This window comes from Lepisosteus oculatus, chromosome 11 (genome assembly GCF_040954835.1).
Source record: "Lepisosteus oculatus isolate fLepOcu1 chromosome 11, fLepOcu1.hap2, whole genome shotgun sequence".
In the NCBI taxonomy this organism is placed as follows: Eukaryota; Metazoa; Chordata; class Actinopteri; order Semionotiformes; family Lepisosteidae; genus Lepisosteus; species Lepisosteus oculatus.
The window spans coordinates 9,497,629-9,517,249 of NC_090706.1; the positions used below are offsets into that span (position 1 = coordinate 9,497,629).

General features: G+C 38.0%; 1 protein-coding gene across 1 annotated transcript in view; it reads left to right on the forward strand.

The window, feature by feature from the left end:
* Positions 1–19,621, forward strand: part of LOC102689261 (uncharacterized) — a 61,844-nt gene that overhangs the window by 36,847 nt on the left and 5,376 nt on the right. The window contains exons 5-20 of the mRNA XM_015348398.2: positions 4,414–4,461; positions 5,018–5,136; positions 7,257–7,416; positions 8,087–8,226; positions 8,876–9,002; positions 9,439–9,474; positions 10,532–10,668; positions 11,250–11,376; positions 12,039–12,184; positions 12,435–12,561; positions 14,751–14,783; positions 15,324–15,436; positions 15,921–16,050; positions 16,663–16,802; positions 17,746–17,869; positions 18,979–19,137. Coding sequence (XP_015203884.2) covers positions 4,414–4,461; positions 5,018–5,136; positions 7,257–7,416; positions 8,087–8,226; positions 8,876–9,002; positions 9,439–9,474; positions 10,532–10,668; positions 11,250–11,376; positions 12,039–12,184; positions 12,435–12,561; positions 14,751–14,783; positions 15,324–15,436; positions 15,921–16,050; positions 16,663–16,802; positions 17,746–17,869; positions 18,979–19,137 — 1,866 coding nt within the window. The remainder of the gene's footprint in view (positions 1–4,413; positions 4,462–5,017; positions 5,137–7,256; positions 7,417–8,086; positions 8,227–8,875; positions 9,003–9,438; positions 9,475–10,531; positions 10,669–11,249; positions 11,377–12,038; positions 12,185–12,434; positions 12,562–14,750; positions 14,784–15,323; positions 15,437–15,920; positions 16,051–16,662; positions 16,803–17,745; positions 17,870–18,978; positions 19,138–19,621) is intronic.

Below are 19,621 nucleotides of genomic sequence, written 5' to 3' on the forward strand. Positions count from 1 at the left end.
TAGTTTCAACAAGGGTAAAATCAAGGGTATGATTTTGTATTGTTTCTGTTGTTGGGTTGTGCAATATATATGCAATGGTTTAGAAAGTCTGTTTTTCCAAGTTTCCTATTAGGGAAATGTGTATTTTCCTTTAGTTATGTACCCTCATGGACCAATCAGTTGTGATTAATGAGATCCTTCTAGCGTGCTCACTCTAAGCATCTGATAGAAAATTGCATTGGCAATATTGGCAGGCAATTAGGGCTGTGACCTCTAGGGATCGATTTTGGCCTAGAGTGTCTGTATTGTGGCTTTTGAATGTTCTCCACATGTTCTCATGGGATTTTTTCCGACTTTCTCACAAAGACTTCCTGACTAGGTTTGATTAGCTGTTCTAAATTGTCCCATTCACTGAAACTCTCCCAAGAAAGCAATTGTTGGTTTTCAGCCCTGCCCTGTCACGGATGTTGGAAGGGATGAACCGTAGAATGGCAGCATAAGAGCATAAGAGACCCTATGCGTAGCGGCGAGACAGGAGTTAGCCCGGGCTCAGCTGTTCAGGAAATGCCGTATAGAAACCTATGCCCTCAGGTATCGGACGTGGGGTGACCTGGTGCTAGGCGGGTTTCAGGATATCCGAACGTCAATGCTGAGCCAGTAGCAGAGCAGAAGCAGGAAATAAATAGACTACACAACAAGACACACCAGAAAGACAATAATCACAGGGAACTAGGAACAGGAGGAAGGCAGAGCTGGTGTACTAGGTGTACTGGGCGTGACATGCCCTGTGCTGTGTGCTTCCAGTGTGTCTTAATCCCACTACAATGCTTTCTGATAATTAGAGTCCCATGTTTTAATGTACTGTAAGTTTCTCATTTTATTTGAGTGACATGTCTTTAAACCTCTTTGGTCAATTCAGTTTTCTAGTCAAAAACACTATGGCAAATATAAAACAAAACCTAAGCTGCTTCTGACTGAACATCACAGCCACTGAGTGTTTCACTTCATCAGTCTCTCAAGCACAGTTGATCACTAATACTACAGCCTGTTAAACTAATATTTCAGTCTTACAGTTTACCACTCGATATAAAACATAGTTGTACAGTTCTACAATAAGATCTTGACAATGTTGTCAATAATATTGTTGTCTTATTACTGTATGTAATAATATTATTGATAATATAATATGGATAAAAACAGTGGGTATTGAAAGTATTTACATTTTTTGTTACAAAATGAAATCATAATTTATTTAATTGGGATTTTTTTTTGCCATTGATCAACACAAAACACTCTATAATGTCAAAGTAAAAACAAATCTCTGAAGATCCTGATTAATGAATTATAAATAATAAACAGAAAATAACTGATTGCATCTGTATTCATCTGTATTCATCCCCTAAACCTCCACACCTAAGTTGGCTCTGGTGCAGCCTGTTGTCTTTAGAAGTCAAATCATTCGTTGAATGTAATCCATCTGTGTGCAGTTAAGGTGTCCTGCATGCGTTCAGGTTAAATACACCTATGTCTTGGAGATCCCAGAGTTGATTAGTACAGTTCCCAAGAAAAACTACATCATGAAGTCATTTGAAACAAATAAAAAGCACCAATCAAGGGAAGGGTATAAGAAAATTTCCAAAGCATTGATTATCCCCCAAAACACAGTAAATACAGTCCATTATGATTCCATATTGTAACAGAATAAAATGTGAAAAAGTGACTAGAGAATATCTTCGAAGCGTGGGTGTCCTGTCCTGGTATTGCTGCTAAATTCAATTTCATATCAGCTCTTTAATGCTCAGTTCTGCTTGTCATTGGCTTAGATGGACAAGTCTAACATTCAGCAATTGAAAGAGACCTGAAATATCCCTGCGATAGCCTTTCAGGACCAATATTGGGCACCCCTGCAAGAAAACAAAATGGGAAAATGGGGTTCAACAATACCCATCATACAAAAAATGTACTCGTATGCACAGTAGAACAAATGTAGAACTTGAAGATAAGACTCTGTGGCTTAGAAAGACAAGACAGGCCTGTATCTTTATTAGGGTCTATTATGATTATATGTGTGGGTGTAGCCACCACAGCCAGATAACACAGATATGAAGGGAAATTAATCATTGCACCACGCCATTATAATCAAACTGATACTTTTTTCAAAGATTTGTTCTTTCACTTAAGTACATGTGTATATGCTCATTTCTGAGAGCACACATGGCCCCTGGTTTGAAAATGTGTAATGTTTTGATTGAATGCTGCTTTGTTTAGCGATATGACCTTGTTCCGAGATCCTGATAACCATACAACGATTCATAATAACATTTGTTGTGATTTACATTAAAATATATCAACCTTGTCAGTTATGAAAACTTGCATGTATTATCATTATTATAAAGGTTATAGTCTGTGATCTACAATCATGAAGGCGCTCTGTGGATTACAGTATGTAGCCCATCACTCAAGTACTGTGTTACTGAAAGCAGGGAGGCTTGAGGAAAGGTTAATTCAGTCAAGGGTCTGTGGAATTGGTCTGCTCGGGACTGGAGGGTGCTGAGTGATGTCAGACTGTGATAAACAGTGTGCTGTATGAACTGTTATTCCACTTACTTCTCCTGCATTTGCTACTCTACACTGAGCTAGTAAAAAAGTATCTTGTGTTGAGTAGAAAAGATTGCAAGAAAATAATAAATGCACATTCTGTGAAATTCATGGTTGTTAAATCCCAATCCTGTTTTTTGCACCAGTTCAGGTCTCAGTTACTGAACAGACCCTTTACATTTGCTTAGTTTAATTTGCTAAGTTGTGCTAATTTCTTTAAAAAAAACTGTAAAGATAGGTTCCTTGAAATCATAGGTCTTTTTATGCTTATTAAGCAGATTTGTGCTTTGGATTCACCAAACGATAAATAAGACAGATCATCTGAAGTGAAAAATGCAGCTTCATGGCTCACCATTGCTGGATGACAATTGCAGCTGCTTGTTTGACTGTCTTGAAAGAGAAAAAGAGAGGGACGGTACCACCTACTGGTCTGGGATCAATGTGTACTACTGTACTGTTGCATTTCACAAGGCAATCCAAATTCATTTGTGTATCTGAACTGCTTATCCAAATGTCATTCAGCTTGCTAAATTAAATAAACCCTGATTAGTTGTATAACTTTGAAAGCTGTTAAATACTGTAGCCATCGCTGACAAAAAACTACTCAGCTGTGACAGGCTTCTTTGTTATTAAGGTCTGCCTAACATAAGATCACGGAAATCATTCTGTTCTTTAGAGCTTATCTCAGCTGCCTGACCTTTGCATTAAAGAAGAAAACCCTGACACAAAAGGTTAAGGAATTTGACCTTTTCTATTATGCAAAGATTATGAAGATCAGTGGAGTTTAAATCAAAATCTCATCCAATCCACCAGATTCAACTTCCATTTAGTGGGTGCTTTCTGTTCTCAGGTGATTTTTTTTTTGTCTGCTGAACAGAAATCAAGATTTGAGATTGAAATTTAACTCTCTCAGGATCCTTCATGTGTTTATTTTTTTTAAAACATAAATGCCTATTAAATCGTTTTATTGCAGAAATTGTGTAGCATAGCTGTTCAAGGAATTACAGCACACTCTTACTTACTAATTATTATTATCTGGATATCATAGTAGAAAGATATTTTTTTCAAAATATTAGAAATTATGCACAATCTCGTAATGGCCTTTTAAATTATGTATTTGCATACTTACCACATTTTCCTAAAAATATTAAGACATAAAAATAATGAAATATAAAAAATTATATGGCCTATAAATTAAAAGACCCACAATACAAAAACATACTGCTAGATTAATTGGCTTGTGGGAGAATTGGCCCTGGTGTGAGTGTGTGTCTGTCCTTATTTGTGTGGTCTGCAGTGAACTGGTGTCCCATCCAGAGCCTACCCTGCCTTGCAGCCGTCGCTTCCTAGATTAGGCTCCCTGCATTGGAAGAAGTGGTTAGAAAATACATGGCTGTATAAATTAACAGGGCTGTCTGTGAATAGATTAGGGAACTAGCACTTGTTTATGAAGTAAATGATATTGTATGTAAACAGTTTTTTTTTGTTTTATAGAATTGTTATTTTGGAAAAGCCTAATAACCACAATAATGCAGACTTTCAAAACTGTTAATATTAAAAACACCAGAGTTTTGCTTTGGAGATGCCGAAGCTGGGATAATATAAAGGAAATGCAACCAGACAGCAAAGTCATTGTCTTGGTGTTTTTTATGACTACACCCTAGTTGACCTATGTCAACAGTGACACTGTATACACAGGGTGGGTCCTTGAAAGACTCTTTTCAGGGTCAAACTGCACATTCCTGGCATAACTCTTCTGTGACAGCTACTGCATACTGTGGAAACGAGTTGTGACACTCCTGGGTCCTGATTGAAAGCCTCTCTCTGTGTTTTCAGCTCACCAAAGAAAAGGAACATGGCAAGCTTAACCCAAGGCCAGGCAAGGTAATACCTAAGTCTGTGAGACCTAATTTGAAAAACAAAATGTGTTTTTTTCTCTTTTTATGCCTGCCGCTTCCCCAATATGGAATTGCTTAGATCACACAATGTACACCATCAGGCCAAACCTCTTCTTTTTTAAATAATCAGGGACTCCGAGAATTACATTTCATACTGAATAGTGCATAAATATGTTTTAAAAAATGATTATGCATAGAAGCATTAACTACATCATGCAAAGTTAAGAGGATAACGTATCACTGATAAAGTTCAGTGATAATTGCCTTGCTCTTGGGTTTGGAGGTGTCAAACCCCTTTAGCATCGCTACCCTTTGGGTTTTACAGGGCTTTACGTAAGCATTGGTCCCATTTGAAAGACACAATATGATTGCTTAAGTGAAATTAATTAAGTGTAATTTAGTGCAGTATTCTGTTACTCCATGCTGCCTTCTCAGTAGTGCAGGAGAATGTTGTCCACTTTATAAATTCTGCAGCTGATTGTCCCACAAATCTCAGAGGTGTCTCATGTTGTGGTTTTTCTGATGTTTCTTGGACGCTGCAGTTATTCATTTATGATCAGCCGGGGTTCTGTGGGGGGAAGATCGAGGTCCACAGTGACGTCATTGACGCAACCCCATGGGATTTACCAGAAACCATCTTCATCCGCGTGCTGAGAGGAGGGTGAGTTTGTTCTCTTTCCTACATAGAGCAACTGGCAAGAAATAGAGACAAAACCCCTTCATCTTGATCACACACAGTACTGTACAAAGCACCTCTACAGAGGCTTTGAGTGAATTAAAACAAGTAATCCAGTTACTGTACCTGTGAGCAAAGGACAGTTTGTCCCTGGTACATTGATGAAGTACATTGGATAACATCGTTCAGAATGTGTTTACTGTATAATTGTGGAACACAGCCACTTGAGAAATGAAATCTCACGCTTTTTTCCCCAAATGAGAACTTCATGTAAGCTCCATGCACTGAGCTTTGAAACTAGAAAAGATTAGATGATTAACAGTGGAAAAGAATGTGTCAAAATATTTGAGATGGGATCACCAGCTGTTTTGTTCGAGTTCATTTAAAATTCATTTTCCATCATTTATTAATAGTTTTGGAGATAATAATGGAAAGCTTTAATATATATATTGCACAGTATGAATAATGAATGAATGGCTTTTGTGTGTAAACAAAACATTACCTATAAAGTATTATACTGACTTACTACAATGTCATTGGTCGTTAGGCAGCCTATCAAGGAGTGCCAAACTGCTTTGAGGCCTATATATGTACAGTATACATACTGTACAGTATACTTGTGCGTGTCTACATATTTTTAAAAGAATACTTTGTATTTTTTCTGTAGAAACTGCAAAGAAAAATAAAAAAATAGAATATGTTGATGAAGTATTCATTCCCTTTGCAGTGGCAAAACCTAAATTTCTTCAGCTGCCCAAAATTATTTTGACAAGTCGTTCAATCAGTTGAATTAGTTCTGTGTGCCATAATAGGGGTTTAGTTTAGTTTAAAATTAATATACCTGCTGCTGTAAGGTTCCTCAGTCAGGGAGTGAATTTGAACTAGATTCAACCATGAAGACCAAGATAAAGTTGAAGGAAGGCACAGATCAGAAGAAGGATAGAAAACACTTCAAAGTCCCTTAATATCCCTTTGATGCAAAGCTGAAGTAGAAGATATATTATAGCACTGCCTAGAGCATGCTGTCCCTCCAAACTGAGCCAAAGGAGGAAATGTGTTAGGGATGCAGCTGCGAGATCATCGGTGACTTTGAAAGGGTAATAGAATTCAGTGGCTGAGACAGGAGAAAATGTCCATGAGTCAAGTATAACATACATTATGAATGGGAAGAGGATGGTATGGTGGTGCAGTGCCCTGCAGCACTGGGGGCCTGGGTTCAAATCCAATCCTAGGGTGCTCTCTGCATGGGTTGCGTCCGGTTGCTCTAGTTTTTTTCCCCCACAGTCCAAAAACATACTGGTAGGTTGATTGGCTCCTGGGAAAAGTGGCACTGGTGTGTATGTGTGTCTGAGTCTGTGTGTGCCCTGCAATGGACTGGCATCCCATCCAGGATGTACCTTGCCTTGCACCCACTGCTTGCTGGGACAGGCTCCAGCTCCCTCATGAACCTGAACTGGAAGATGCTGTTAAAAAGGAATGGATGGAGGAATGGGACGAAAGAAGACTATTAAAGAATAGTCTCAAATTCCACATGGTCTTCGCAACACAGCAATTATGTGATTGCCACCGCAGACGTGGCAAACGATTTAGTTATCACAAAATTCTAAATTTGAAATGATGTTTTCAACAGAATGAAGATGCATTGTACAAGTGTACAACCATCAGAAGTAAATTATGATTAATAATAATACAATCTTCATAAACTCAGAGGGGAATGAATACTTTTCACTGAATTGGGAAATCAGATGAGACTAATTTTAATGTTTAAAAGGAGTAGATTGCTTGAAAGACTGAAAATAAAGAACCCTTAATATGGCATAGTTAATGATACATTTGATGGTTCACGGATAAATTATAAGGTTAAGATGGGTTTTGCATGTCTTGTAGTGACATGTATTAACAGTAAATATTATGTCATAAATGTCACCAGAGATGCCAAATTTTAAGAATGATTCTTTCCACCTTTGTACAATACTAAGGGTCTGATCTGAGATCAGAATGTATTCATCAGATTTTTCTAACGTTTAACTTTAGTATCAATTGGTTACTAAATAACCCCTGCAACACAACCAGTTTCAGTGTCTAATGTGTGCCTTGCCATCCAGGTGGGTACTGTATGAAAAACCCAACTTCAAGGGGGAGAAGATCCCTCTGGATGAGGGCGACACTGAGGTGACCTGTCCCTTTGGGCTGCCAGAAGGACAGGAAGGAGAGCCACAGCTGAGCAGGAAGTTTGTCATCGGCTCCCTGCGCAGAGCTGTCAGGGTGAGGCTTTCACTCCAAGCGTTTGTCCGGGAAATGATGCAATAGACCTTTATAAATTTACAATATAAACCATGTCTATTAAAATAATCAGATGTTATACGCATCTTAATTTGTGCATATTTTGGTAACACTGTTTATTACGAAATTTGCCTATTTACCCAGATCAGTCAGTTGAGAATAAAACCTCACTTACAGCAATGACCTGTAGAATTATACGACAGGAAATTTACTGCTGTTTGTAGTAAGCAGCTCTATTTATTATTGTTTTCCTTTGCTGCAGTGTAGCAATGTTAATGAAGTTTCTTCCTCAAGAATGTAACTGCAGCATTGCTTACTTAAGTGGGATTTGAAAATATCACCTTCATGTTAAGACTCTAGAGGCCTTACTACTAATTACTTTGCCAAAATGTCTTATTATCCTGAATGTGGCAAATTGTTAAGACAAAATGCTGAAATTGTTTCAGTCAAGTAACACATACTGTATGTAAAGTTTAACTGAATACACCATACACATACAGCAGACACCAAACATAAATAAAATGGCACTCAAGGGCTATCAGAAGAATGCACGGCATGACTGTATGTTTTTGTCACAGGCTGCGTCATTACAATTACAGATTCCATTATAATTGTTATTACATGTAACAAGGGTTTCCTTCTGGAATTTCAGGATTACAGTGTTCCTGAAATCTGCCTGTTCCCAGAGGAGAATGCAGAAGGGAAGAAAGTGATATTTCGAGACACCTCGGAGGATGCCCGGATTTTTGGGTTCCCGATAAAAGCCAACTCCCTTATTGTGAATGCTGGGCTGTAAGTATGCAGGGAATCCACTTTCACAAATTCAAATGCTGCGTCACGCATAGTGCTTGGTGGAACTTACAACATCTTTTCATCTCAAAAGCTGTCTTGCATTAATTCACTCTTATGAAACTGATAAAAAAAAAATATAGTGGAGTAATAATAATAACACATGCCTAAATGATAAGAGACTCTTTTGGACAATCAATAAGAGTGTAAAGATAAGGATAACTGTGATGAAAGTAAATTAAACTAGAAGAAACTGCCGTTCAGTATAGATACCTTTGTATACATTACCAGACAGCAGATATTGTTTTTCTCGTCAAATCAGCTTTCAAGTGTTTAAATTATTCCATGCTGATTCCTGCATATAACCCTAAGCCATGTTTCAGAAAATGTCTCAATGGACAGCTTTCTGAAATGTGTTAATTCTTCCTCATGAACAATGGAGTTGTCATGGTGAAAGCCATTTGAATCCATGTGTGGCAGGTTGGGGCACAGCTGATCAATCTTGCCATTTTTTTACTGTAGATTTATGCTGCTAAGTTGCATGTCAAAATGTCCTGGGCACCCATTAGATTGTGTCTTAATCCCAGGCTGTAGGTTTTTTACCGTGATACTCTGTCATTTATTACAGCATGTCCTCTGTCCTGTTCCATAGGTGGTTGGTGTTTTCCAAACCATTCTTTGAAGGGGTCCCACGAGTACTGGAAGTGGGAGGGTTCCCTAACCAGGAGGCTTGGGGTGCTACTGAACCATATGTGGGCTCCCTTCACCCACTTAAAATAGTAGGTCATCATCACACACTTAAGGAGAGCCACATTATTTCCATGCCTTGCTCCCAGTTTCCTAGTTTTTGGCAGCTGGTGTACACTTAATTGCATTGTTTCAGCAGTTAAGAAAATAATTATCTTTCTACTGTTTCTCATGATCATTTATGGCTAGGACAGGCTGAAATCACTTAAGAGGAGCTCTATTTCCAAAAAAACAATATTAACGAATTCTATTAATCAATTGAGCAAAAAGAACCCAACAATATTAGAGAGACAAACAGAATGGGTATGGAATTAAGTTTAATGTTGATGTGGGTGTGAGAGTAAATTATTAAACGTAGCCTACACAGAGCTATATAGTTTTTATTTGCACTGATGTATTTGGTTACATGTTCATCCCAGTATGCATTCTTTGAAAGCATAACTGTCATGGTTTTTAATGTGATTGCAGGCTGAGCCAAAGGTGGAGAAACCTAATGAACCAAAGGTAAGACCTCCCAGCATTGCTGTTCTTAACAGCATTCCACAGCAAGGGATATAAATCATTAGCAAAATACCAAACATACTGATATTTTAAATCTTTTTTTATTAATTTGCTTTTTTCACTCTTTTAGATACATTAAGGCACAATGTTCAGTTTACATGTCACTGTGCTGAAGAGGTAGTATAGTATGGGCTACCTTCTTCATTCCATTCTTTAGCTACTTAAACCTTTTAATATCTTTCTGCATACTGTATGCACCCAATGAGTCTCTCAAGGCATTCTTTAGGGATCTAGTTCTAGCAGCACAAATGGAAAGCAAGAAATGCACTTGGAAAGCAAGTGTAAAATGTAAGGAAAGGTGAGGGAGAAATGTAGTGCTGAAAAAGCATTAACACACTATGCTTTAAGAAGCATCATACTTTATTGCGATTAGCTGTGTACTGTAGAATGCCTTATTGGTCATTCTGAACTTTACTTCCCCCAACTAAAGTTTTCTAAATATTTCCAAAACCACTTTGTAGATATAAATGTTGGTGCCCTACACTTTAAAGCAGAGTGATTTATGATAAAAAAGTGTGAAACTGTTAAATTACTAATAAAGAATCCTTTCATTTTACTGAACACTTACTGAAAAGTAGCACTTAAAAGATTCTAATGCATTAGTGTCTGTGGGGCCATAGACATTGCAGGTGTACTTTTTGTACCCCTTTGGCGATCTTCCAACTGAAAAATTGATAACCTGTGCTTAATAGCACATATGTGTAGATATTATGTATTTCAGCTGCTTTATGTTGCACTTTTGAATGTTTTACAGTATCTTGCCCCTAACCTGTGATCTATTAGCATTTCTCAGAAGTAACACACTTGATTTTAGTTTATTGTAAAATAAATAGGCTTGCATATTCATAATCATTTCAAAACCGTAATCTTCCAGAAAATGTTATGTAAAATAAAGCATGTAAAAGTCATTTTGAATGAACTGTAATTTTCTAAACTGTTTTGCTACAGTAGCAGTGCTGCATTGGAGCCTCCAGCTCTTTAACTGCTCCCTCTGTTTCAGATAATAATCTATGAGAAATCGTACTTCACGGGGAAGAGTCGGGAGATTTACACGAACACCAGGGATTTCATGACCAGGGTGGACAAACAGAATGTCTTCATGTACAGCGCTGGCTCCATCAAAGTCCTGGGTGGAATGTGAGAGACAGTTAATTATTTTAAAGATTAAGCCTGTTTTTAAAAATGTTCTACTTTACTTTGACTATTGTAACAGTCAAAGATGTTCAATTTAAAGTCATGTCAAATATAATGTATTTTCTGCATGCTGCAAAGGGAAACTGCTTTGTGTGCTTCCATCAGGACTTTCAAGTAACGGCTGGACGAGATCCTTTAATCAATTAACTTCCGTGAATGATGTAAGAAATCTTAAACAGATTGCCCCCTGGGGTAGAGGTTTAAATGCCACTGGGGTTCATTTAGTCCTTTGATCAATTCATTATCTGTGTATCTATAACTTGATCCTCTGCAGTGACTGTGTGGTATCAGTATAGCATAGTGGTTGAGCAGTTAACTCTGGACTGGTGATTGGAATGTTGTGGGAATAAATCCCAGGTGAGGCACTCTTGTTTCCCCCGTGATCAAGTTACTTCGCTTCAGATTGCTTCAGTAGGTTGCCCAGCTTTATAAATTGGATACCAACATGTTAAAGGTTTTGTTGGATAAAAGTGTCAGCCAAATCAATAGTAATAGTAACATGTCCCGATTCTTTCTCTCCTCAGCTGGGTGGCTTATGAGAAGGAGGGATTTCGGGGGCACCAATACCTGCTGGAGGAAGGGGATTATCATGACTGGAGGGTGTGGGGGGGCAGCAACTCTGAGCTACGATCCCTGCACCTCATCAGAGCAGTGAGTCCATTCATTAGGCTGAATTAAAAATACACAGAAATTGAGATTAGCAATAAGCATATGACATGCTTTGTAACACTTGTATTGGAAACTGTACCTCACAGTCTCACAAATCAGTCTCACAAAACCATTTGCAATATACCACATGAATTTAGTAGTTCACTAATTCTTTGGTCCGAAGGTTGTTATGATCACTGAGTACAAAAATAAAGGTTAGAAACCTGCACCCTATGATATCTCAAAAGCTAAGCAAGGCAACAGTGTAGTGGTGTTAATGGAACAGTAGGTGGCACTTTTTTCTCTGAACAGACAGGTCCAACGCCTCTAGGATAACAATGAAAACACTGTGAGTCAGTGTGCAGAAAGTGTTGAAATGATCTCCTCTTAATACTTTGGGCATTTAAAGATTCCATAGCATGTGTGGTTAAAGCATTTTCATAGGCAAAATCAAAACCAGATATCAAAACCTCACTAAGACTCCTCTACTGGTTACTGTTAAAAGTCATGGCATTCATAAACCACTAATTTAGCAGACACAGCTGTACATGGGGTTGAAATGAGCTGCACATCCAAAAGGGAAGAGGGACAGGAAACACACTTATCAATAAAAGCTGTGGTTCTAAAACTGGCCCATAACTTTATTACCCATCAACTTGTTCCAGGATTTCTCAGATCCCATGATGATAATGTTTGAGGAAAGTGAGAATGAGGAAGATCCCAAGACTTTTGAAGTGACAGAGGCTATCCCAGATGTGGAGCTCTTCGGATACCAAACCATAACTCAGTCCATTCATGTTCTGAGTGGAGTGTAAGTGCTGCTGTGACAGAGTGAGCCGATTGCAGAGTTTGAGCACTTTGCTTTTGAACTGATAAAACTAAAAATAAACTGGAAGAAATGAACTTGTCAAAACCTGACCATCTGAATGAGGAGAAACTTACCTCATTGATGATCAAAAGGTCCCTCATTAGTTTTGGGATATGAGGGACAACATGTCTTAGAAAACCAGAGAAATAAAAGCACTATATACTGTACACTGACTGTGCCCTAATTTCCCTAGGTGGATAGCCTACTCCCATGTGGACTTCTCTGGAGATCAGTACATACTGGAGAAAGGGTTCTACAACAGCTGTCAGGACTGGGGAGCCACTGATTGCAAGATCTGCTCAGTCCAGCCTGTCCTGCTGGTAAGAAGAGATGTTATTGCTAAGGGGAGGGCCTTGCCGCTTCTAAGTAAGGGTTTCTTAAATCTGGGGTGTGACCTGATGTTGTGTGGTCACAGCTTCTCAAGGGAGCTCATGCAGAACAGCCTTACCTGTAGTCACCAGGTTTGACAGAGTATTTGCCCAAAGACAACTTCAAAGCAGATGCAGTCTATGCAGGAGTGTACTTACAGTATGTACTTCATACCCTTCACTATCCAGGCTCAGTATTTGCCCTCCTGAATGCAGGCTTGAAACTTCAAATGTTGCACATTAGAACAATTGCCTTCATTTCTCCTAAAATGCAGTGGCACTCCTTGTAATGGCATATAATATTTTATTACAATTTCAGAGATCGTACAGCAGTAGCACAGAATCCTTATGAATTATTAAGGAAACATACAAATACACATCTTTTCCAATGTGCTTGAAAGTGCACTGTGATACAGTATATACAAGAGGAAAAACCAAACTCCAACCCCTACGTTTCCTAGGACACATGTAGGACAGTCCCTTAAGTTTTCTTTTTGTACATGAATAATATTATTAAATTACACATCTTATCATTAGAACAAGCATGTATCATTGACAAATAAACTTACACAAAACTGTGCATCATTAATACTGTAAAGTTTTAACAATACTGCTCAAGGAAGTAAACAGTATCTGTTTCAAATACCCAAGATACTATTTCCCTTGGGCAAACTGTAAGCAAAATGATTTCTTTTTTATTCATTGTGTATTTTTACCATGCTGTGCCCACAGGGCAAGCAAGTACAGTTAACAGCATTAATAGGTTTAATAATTCAATGAATATCTTTGAGTTACCTGATGCTAATGAGTGGGCTAACAGAAATTGTTACAAAAAAGAAAATTAGAGATATGTCTGAGATACATACTGTATATCACTTAAATGCAAAAGATTAATATGTGGAATAGTTTTGATATTTTACCTTGATTCTTAGAGAAAAAAAATTGTTTCCCAAATAATAAGTTCTTTTTCAAACCCATTGTGAAAAAACACTTTTATTTAGCTTTAGATAGTTTTGTAAAAATGATTCTCATCTATTTTACTCTGGATGGCTATGCCTAAGTTAACAAGTACAAAAAATAAGGTTTTGGAGCCAAAGAGCTCTATCATGGATCTGGCAGCCAGGTCTTGAGGCTTTCAAACCTTGTACTCTACAGTATTTTACAGTGATGTAAATTGCCAAATAATTTGCTTGAATGTCCTGATGGGAAAATAAAACATAAGTAGGTTTTTTCAATTTCTGTGACATGAATTTGAGGTTATTACTGGTTGCAAGGCAACTCAAGCAGTGTAAATATGTACACAATGAGGCATTACTTTTAATGTGCATCAATATTTTACGGCAGATACTCTTTAGATGTCTGTATTGAAAATTTAACTATCTGTTGCACTTCACAATATCCTTTAAATGCTGTTATACAGTATATCCAAATGTGTGGTGTGCTATTTTGTGTCACTTTAACCAAGTATAGGAGACATAAGTCAAAACTGCCACAAAATCCTTTTGTTTCGGTGCAATCAACTCAGTTTCCAATGTTCAGAAAAGGGAAGGTCAAAGAGGCTTTGAGCTTTAGTAGGGGCACTTTCAGAGTGGCAGGTACTGCAGTGCCAAGCACTGTAGTGCTAGGTCTGTGCTACAAGATCTTATTCCTTGCTTTGAATATTCAGCCTAGACATAGAGAAATGAAGTTCAAGATTAAAGTTAACTTAAGAGTTGCAGTGACCTCCATTAATACAATGATATCATAATGTTAACATTAACACAATGTTTTTATCAAGAACTTCAATATAACCCTTTATCGCTTATTAATTTTCATGCCTCATGGAAAGTTTATTTGGATCTCACAATAGCACCAGTGATATCAGCATCATTCCCAGATACATGGAAGACTGTTGATCACACACACAGTCTTTCAAGGCCCTAACTATGCCCATCAGATTCTTTTCTAGATTCTTACTCACTTTCTCATTTCCAGCGTGACATTTTTGTCACTACTAGCACTGGTATTTTTTCTGCAGCTTCTGCCACAAGGCTATTATTTCTACTACTAAAGGATATTTAGTGTTGAGACTGCTGTTGTTTTTTCTTATTTTGTGCTGTAAGGTTTACCTTTGAAAGATGGATTTTGTATTTGCTTTTCAGGCACCAAGAGAAAGTCAAGACTTCAAGAATGAGGTAAAATCAGATTTGCCAGCCACTGACTATTCCTGCTTAGAAAGACAGTAGACGATTTTGTTTAACAGTGTATCTTAAGATAGATTTATAATATCGTAATAACACTAGACATTAAAGAATATATGACAGTCACTGTCTCAGATAAGATGAGCAAATAACCCATTTTACAGATAAATATTTAACTACTGTTGTGTTGCTCAACGGTGATTCTATATATGTTCGAAATTTGATTTGTGGGGTTCTGATGTCCTCATCTTCATGACCAGTTCCTCCAGTCATGTGGTTTCAGGCCACATTTGTGTGACCGATTGCCTGTGCTGTGACTACATTAATGTTAGGGCTAACCCATACTTACTGCAGGCCAAAAAACTGTCAAGTCCAACAACAAGAAATAGAATGTATAAAATAAAGTCACATAACAGTAGAATGCAGAGAGGAGAAGACTTTTTTAAATATCTAAAATTTGTTCCCAATGTTTCAGTCGATCTAGTAATCTCAGATTTTGTTTTGCTAAGTGGAATCTCCCTGTCTCCTGTATAGATCCTCTTGTTCTCAGAGCCTGAGTTTCGGGGCAGTAGCCAGTCTTATGATGAAGATATCGAAGTTCTGCCTGACTCCTTTCAACCTCAGTCCTGCAGGGTGTTGGGTGGGAGGTAAGAGAAAGGATCTGTGGAAAATCCTGAGTGGGCCAGTTTAATTCGAAAGGAATTGACAGTTTTTCCATTAGTGGTAACCTTGTCATGTAAATTAGAAACCTAAATGTGTTTCATACATCTTGTCTCTTCAGATAGGAAACAAATTAAGTTTATGTTGCAGTGACAAGGTATATTTTTCATTTTAAAACCTTAATAATTTCTAAATTACATAGTACTATTTTGTGCATTGATGTGATTTAAATATGGTTAAAATACAGCTTTAAACAGATAAAATTGTATTACAAACCCGTCATATACAGTACGTGTATATGTATCTAAACTCGATAGTAAGTACCACCAGTATAGCATTCTCCAGTGCAGTACACTATTGTAGTAACATCATTCTGATGGTCCCACCTGCTGTTGTATGGGAATATCCTACAGTTCAGCTCATATTTGTCCTGGCGGTGTTTCAGGTCTGACATTTGTAACCTCTTTGCAGCTGGGTGGTGTATGAGGGAAGAGAGTTCTCAGGAAACCTGTATGTCCTGCCAGAGGGTGAATACCCAGACTTTGCCAGTATGGGCTGTCCCCCCAGCACCGTCATTCGCTCCATCAAAACTGTGCCCATTGTAAGTATCCCATAGGCTTCTCCCACACTTTGTTTTTGCTTTTCCTTTCCCCCTCAACATTTAGTTTCTCTAATTAGATTTCATTAGTGTGACTACCAACAATACTGTAATTGATTGTATTATATGTCCCCCTAGGACAAGGCCTACAAGCGTATCTATTTGGCAGGCCCAAAACGTGAAACAAAAATCTTTGAAGACAGAAAAATATTTTGCCTGCTGTTTTTTTCTGTATATTTTGTGTGCTGAGTGGATATATTAAGTGATATAATAAATGTGATCGTTTACACTTAATGCCAAGGGGGTTCAATTTAAGACTTGAACCAGGCTACTGCTATGTTCTGCTGCAGAGATATAACAAAATGTTTAAGGGGAGAAAATCCTGCTATCTTCAGATGAAAATAAAAACACTTTTTTTTCTTGATGAAACCATCTTAAAGCACTTCACAAAGTGTCATTTTGAAACAGGACATGTACAAATGCATTAAACAGGTCCCTATTCAGTGTCTTTCCTGGTTTTTAAGATGATGAATACAGAAATAGAACAGCATTGAACAGTGATACCTATCTCTGGGACTGGCCAGGCCTGACAGTCTTTTCTCTCTCTCTGGTCAGATGTTCACAGAGCCCTCCATCTCACTGTTCAGCCTGGAGTGTTTCGAGGGCAAAGAGATTAGCCTGACCTCAGAGGTGTTGAGTCTTCTGGCAGAAGGATTCAACAACCATGTCCTGTCTGTACGAGTCAACTCTGGCATGTGCGTACCGATGCCCAGCGTTGAGTTTTGAAATTAACAGCCTTTTCTTTCTTTTTCTCCTATTGTCTGTAATATCCAATGATTTCCTTTGATTGCTTGATTCCATTTGAAAGCTTAATCTTTACTATAATCATATCTACCTCTGGAATTCTTCATAGGCTTTATCTTTCTACCTAATAGAGTTTGTCATGTTCTTATTTGTTCAAATCTAAGTGTCTTTACACAGCTGTACCTTAAGCAGAGTTGCAGGGAGTGCAGGCCAACTGAGTAAAATGGCCGACTGAGCACACCTAAAAAGGCAAACATGTCTCAGATTAAGTATTTGGATTGTTAATGTTGTTAGGGTGTAATTAGGAGGTATTAACCCACCACTAGTCATGTCACCAAAACTTATAATACACTTACTGCTCGGGTGTGGTGTGTTATATGTTTGTATTATTATCATGTTTAATGATTAAATAATGATTGTGCTGGAGGAAGTGCAGTCCTTCAGATGAGACATTAAACAGAGGTCCTGACTACCTGGCCATAAAATATCCCATATTTGCACTGTTCATAAGAGTAGGGGTGTTACAGTAACTGTGGTTAACTGGGCTTGCACGATCTGACCTCCCTAAATTTCCCCTTTATGCAGCTGGTGAACTAATTTCTCACTTCTCTACCTGATTTGCTATAGTGAGGCTTCTGGTACTGTACATCATGACTGCCATTTACTTTACTGCATTTTTTTAAATTTGTTTGCTAGTAGCTAATCATTCCCAGAACGCAGTGAATACATTTCTTGTAAGAGCCCACATTGAAAGATTTACAATAACTGGATTACATCTCCTTCAATTCCAAGTTATTTTGGTGTTCTATATTTCTGGACTGAAGACTGCCTCGAAGGTTTTGTCAGAACTTTCCTGTGTGCTGAGACACTGATTTTCACTTTTCTCCACGTCAGATGGGTTATATGTGAGCACAGCAACTACAGGGGGCGTCAGATCCTGGTGGAAACCATTGAGATAACCAACTGGCATAAGTTCAGTGAGCTCTCCAAAATAGGGTCACTATACCCTGTTCCACAGGTTAGTGCTCAGCTATTGTCAACACCGAGGCATTAGAACTTGAAACATCTACTGTGAAAAACTGCGCCTGTTTGTTGGTCTATATTTTGCATCATACAGAATATTCATTAATTAATTTAATAATCATTCAATATTCACAATTCGTTAAACTTGTGTGATGTTCCTAGACCATAGTGCTGTTCCCATATTCTAAAAGACATATTATCAATGGATCCCAAAAGATTTTGAACCTCTGGTCTCACTCATTGACTTAATACAGTGTAAATACCCTTCTGTTTAATGAAATAAGAAAGAGCAATTAAGAAATTAACAGTACTCTCTCCACAACAATATCCATTCTCATGTATAAAATAGTGTCACAGACCAAATAGATAATTAGCCAAGAAAAGCAACCAGGAAAACAAAAGAATTTTCTTATGAGCAAGTTTAAAGACTGTACTGAATACATTAACATTCAAGTACTTGAATGATTAAATATTTCATATTTTGCTTCTCATGCCTGACATTCCATTCAGCATATACATGCTGAACAGAACTACAAACCTTCAACAACAAGGAAAAAGTTGTAAACAAAGTTGTGTTGCATCTATGTTATGTTGCACCATATGTGGTATATAAGAAGAGTCAAATACATTCTGGAATCAAATCCAGCCTAAATCCAACTAACTTGCATAAGTATGCATTACAGCCAGTAATTAAGCTTAGAGATGAACAGCATCAAAACATAGTGTATGCAATTTAACAACCACTTCAAGAGCCTAATAGCACTTGGTATTGTGTGTTTCCATATCTCCACACTTTAATTAGGAATATTTTTAATGCTATACAAATGAATATGATTATGTTGTATATTTGTATTGTATATATTTTAATTCTGTGAATAAATAGATATGTATGAAATGTACAATTGTATGAAAATATAAAAATAATCACTGAATTTCAGCATAGAGCTCAGTTTACCATCAGTGGAAAGCCTTTATTGGAAAATGTGAGGTCCCTCATTCTGTTTTTCTGATGTGACTGATGTTGATTGCTTCTGGAATGCACTCATACAGCTGCATGTGTGCCCATAGTCACTTGTTTGTCTCTCTTTGGGCTGGAAATTACAGAAACGTTACTTCTTCCACATCAAGAACAAGGAGCGAGGCCACTACATGTCCATCCAGGGAGATGTGGCAGAAATGAAGTCAGGCCGGGTGGTTGTCACAGAGCACATTGAGGGCCTGAGCCATGTCTGGTATTATGAGGATGGGCTTATCAAGAACAAGGTACCGTGACACCCCACTGAGTGTGCTTTAACGGGATATTTAAAATAGGAGGGTCCAGGACAGCAGACACAGCCGTAAAGTAAAAAACAAAAAAGGTGCCCTTTGTTTATAATGAGGGAAACCAAAAGTACACCCCAAAAAACCAAACAACGTCCTTGCTTCATTATTTATTTTCTGACTGGCTTTTTCAGTCCCTAACAGGACAGCTAAGCTTGCTGTCTTGCCTCCTCCCCAGATGTCTCACAAAATTCAGTCTCTCCCGCTGACTCTTCACAAAACCCAGCCTCTCTGAGACTTTCAAACGCTCTCCAAAAATCTCAAACTCAACTCACAAGTTCCGCAGTCCCATGGTCAGCTGGTTTCCTTTAACCGAATGGAGCATACACAGGACCTGCCTCCCGACCTGCAGGTAGCAGACATCACTAACTGAGCCCGAAAGCCTCTGCTTTTTATAGTGTCACTTGGCCAATTGTCTTCCAGCAAA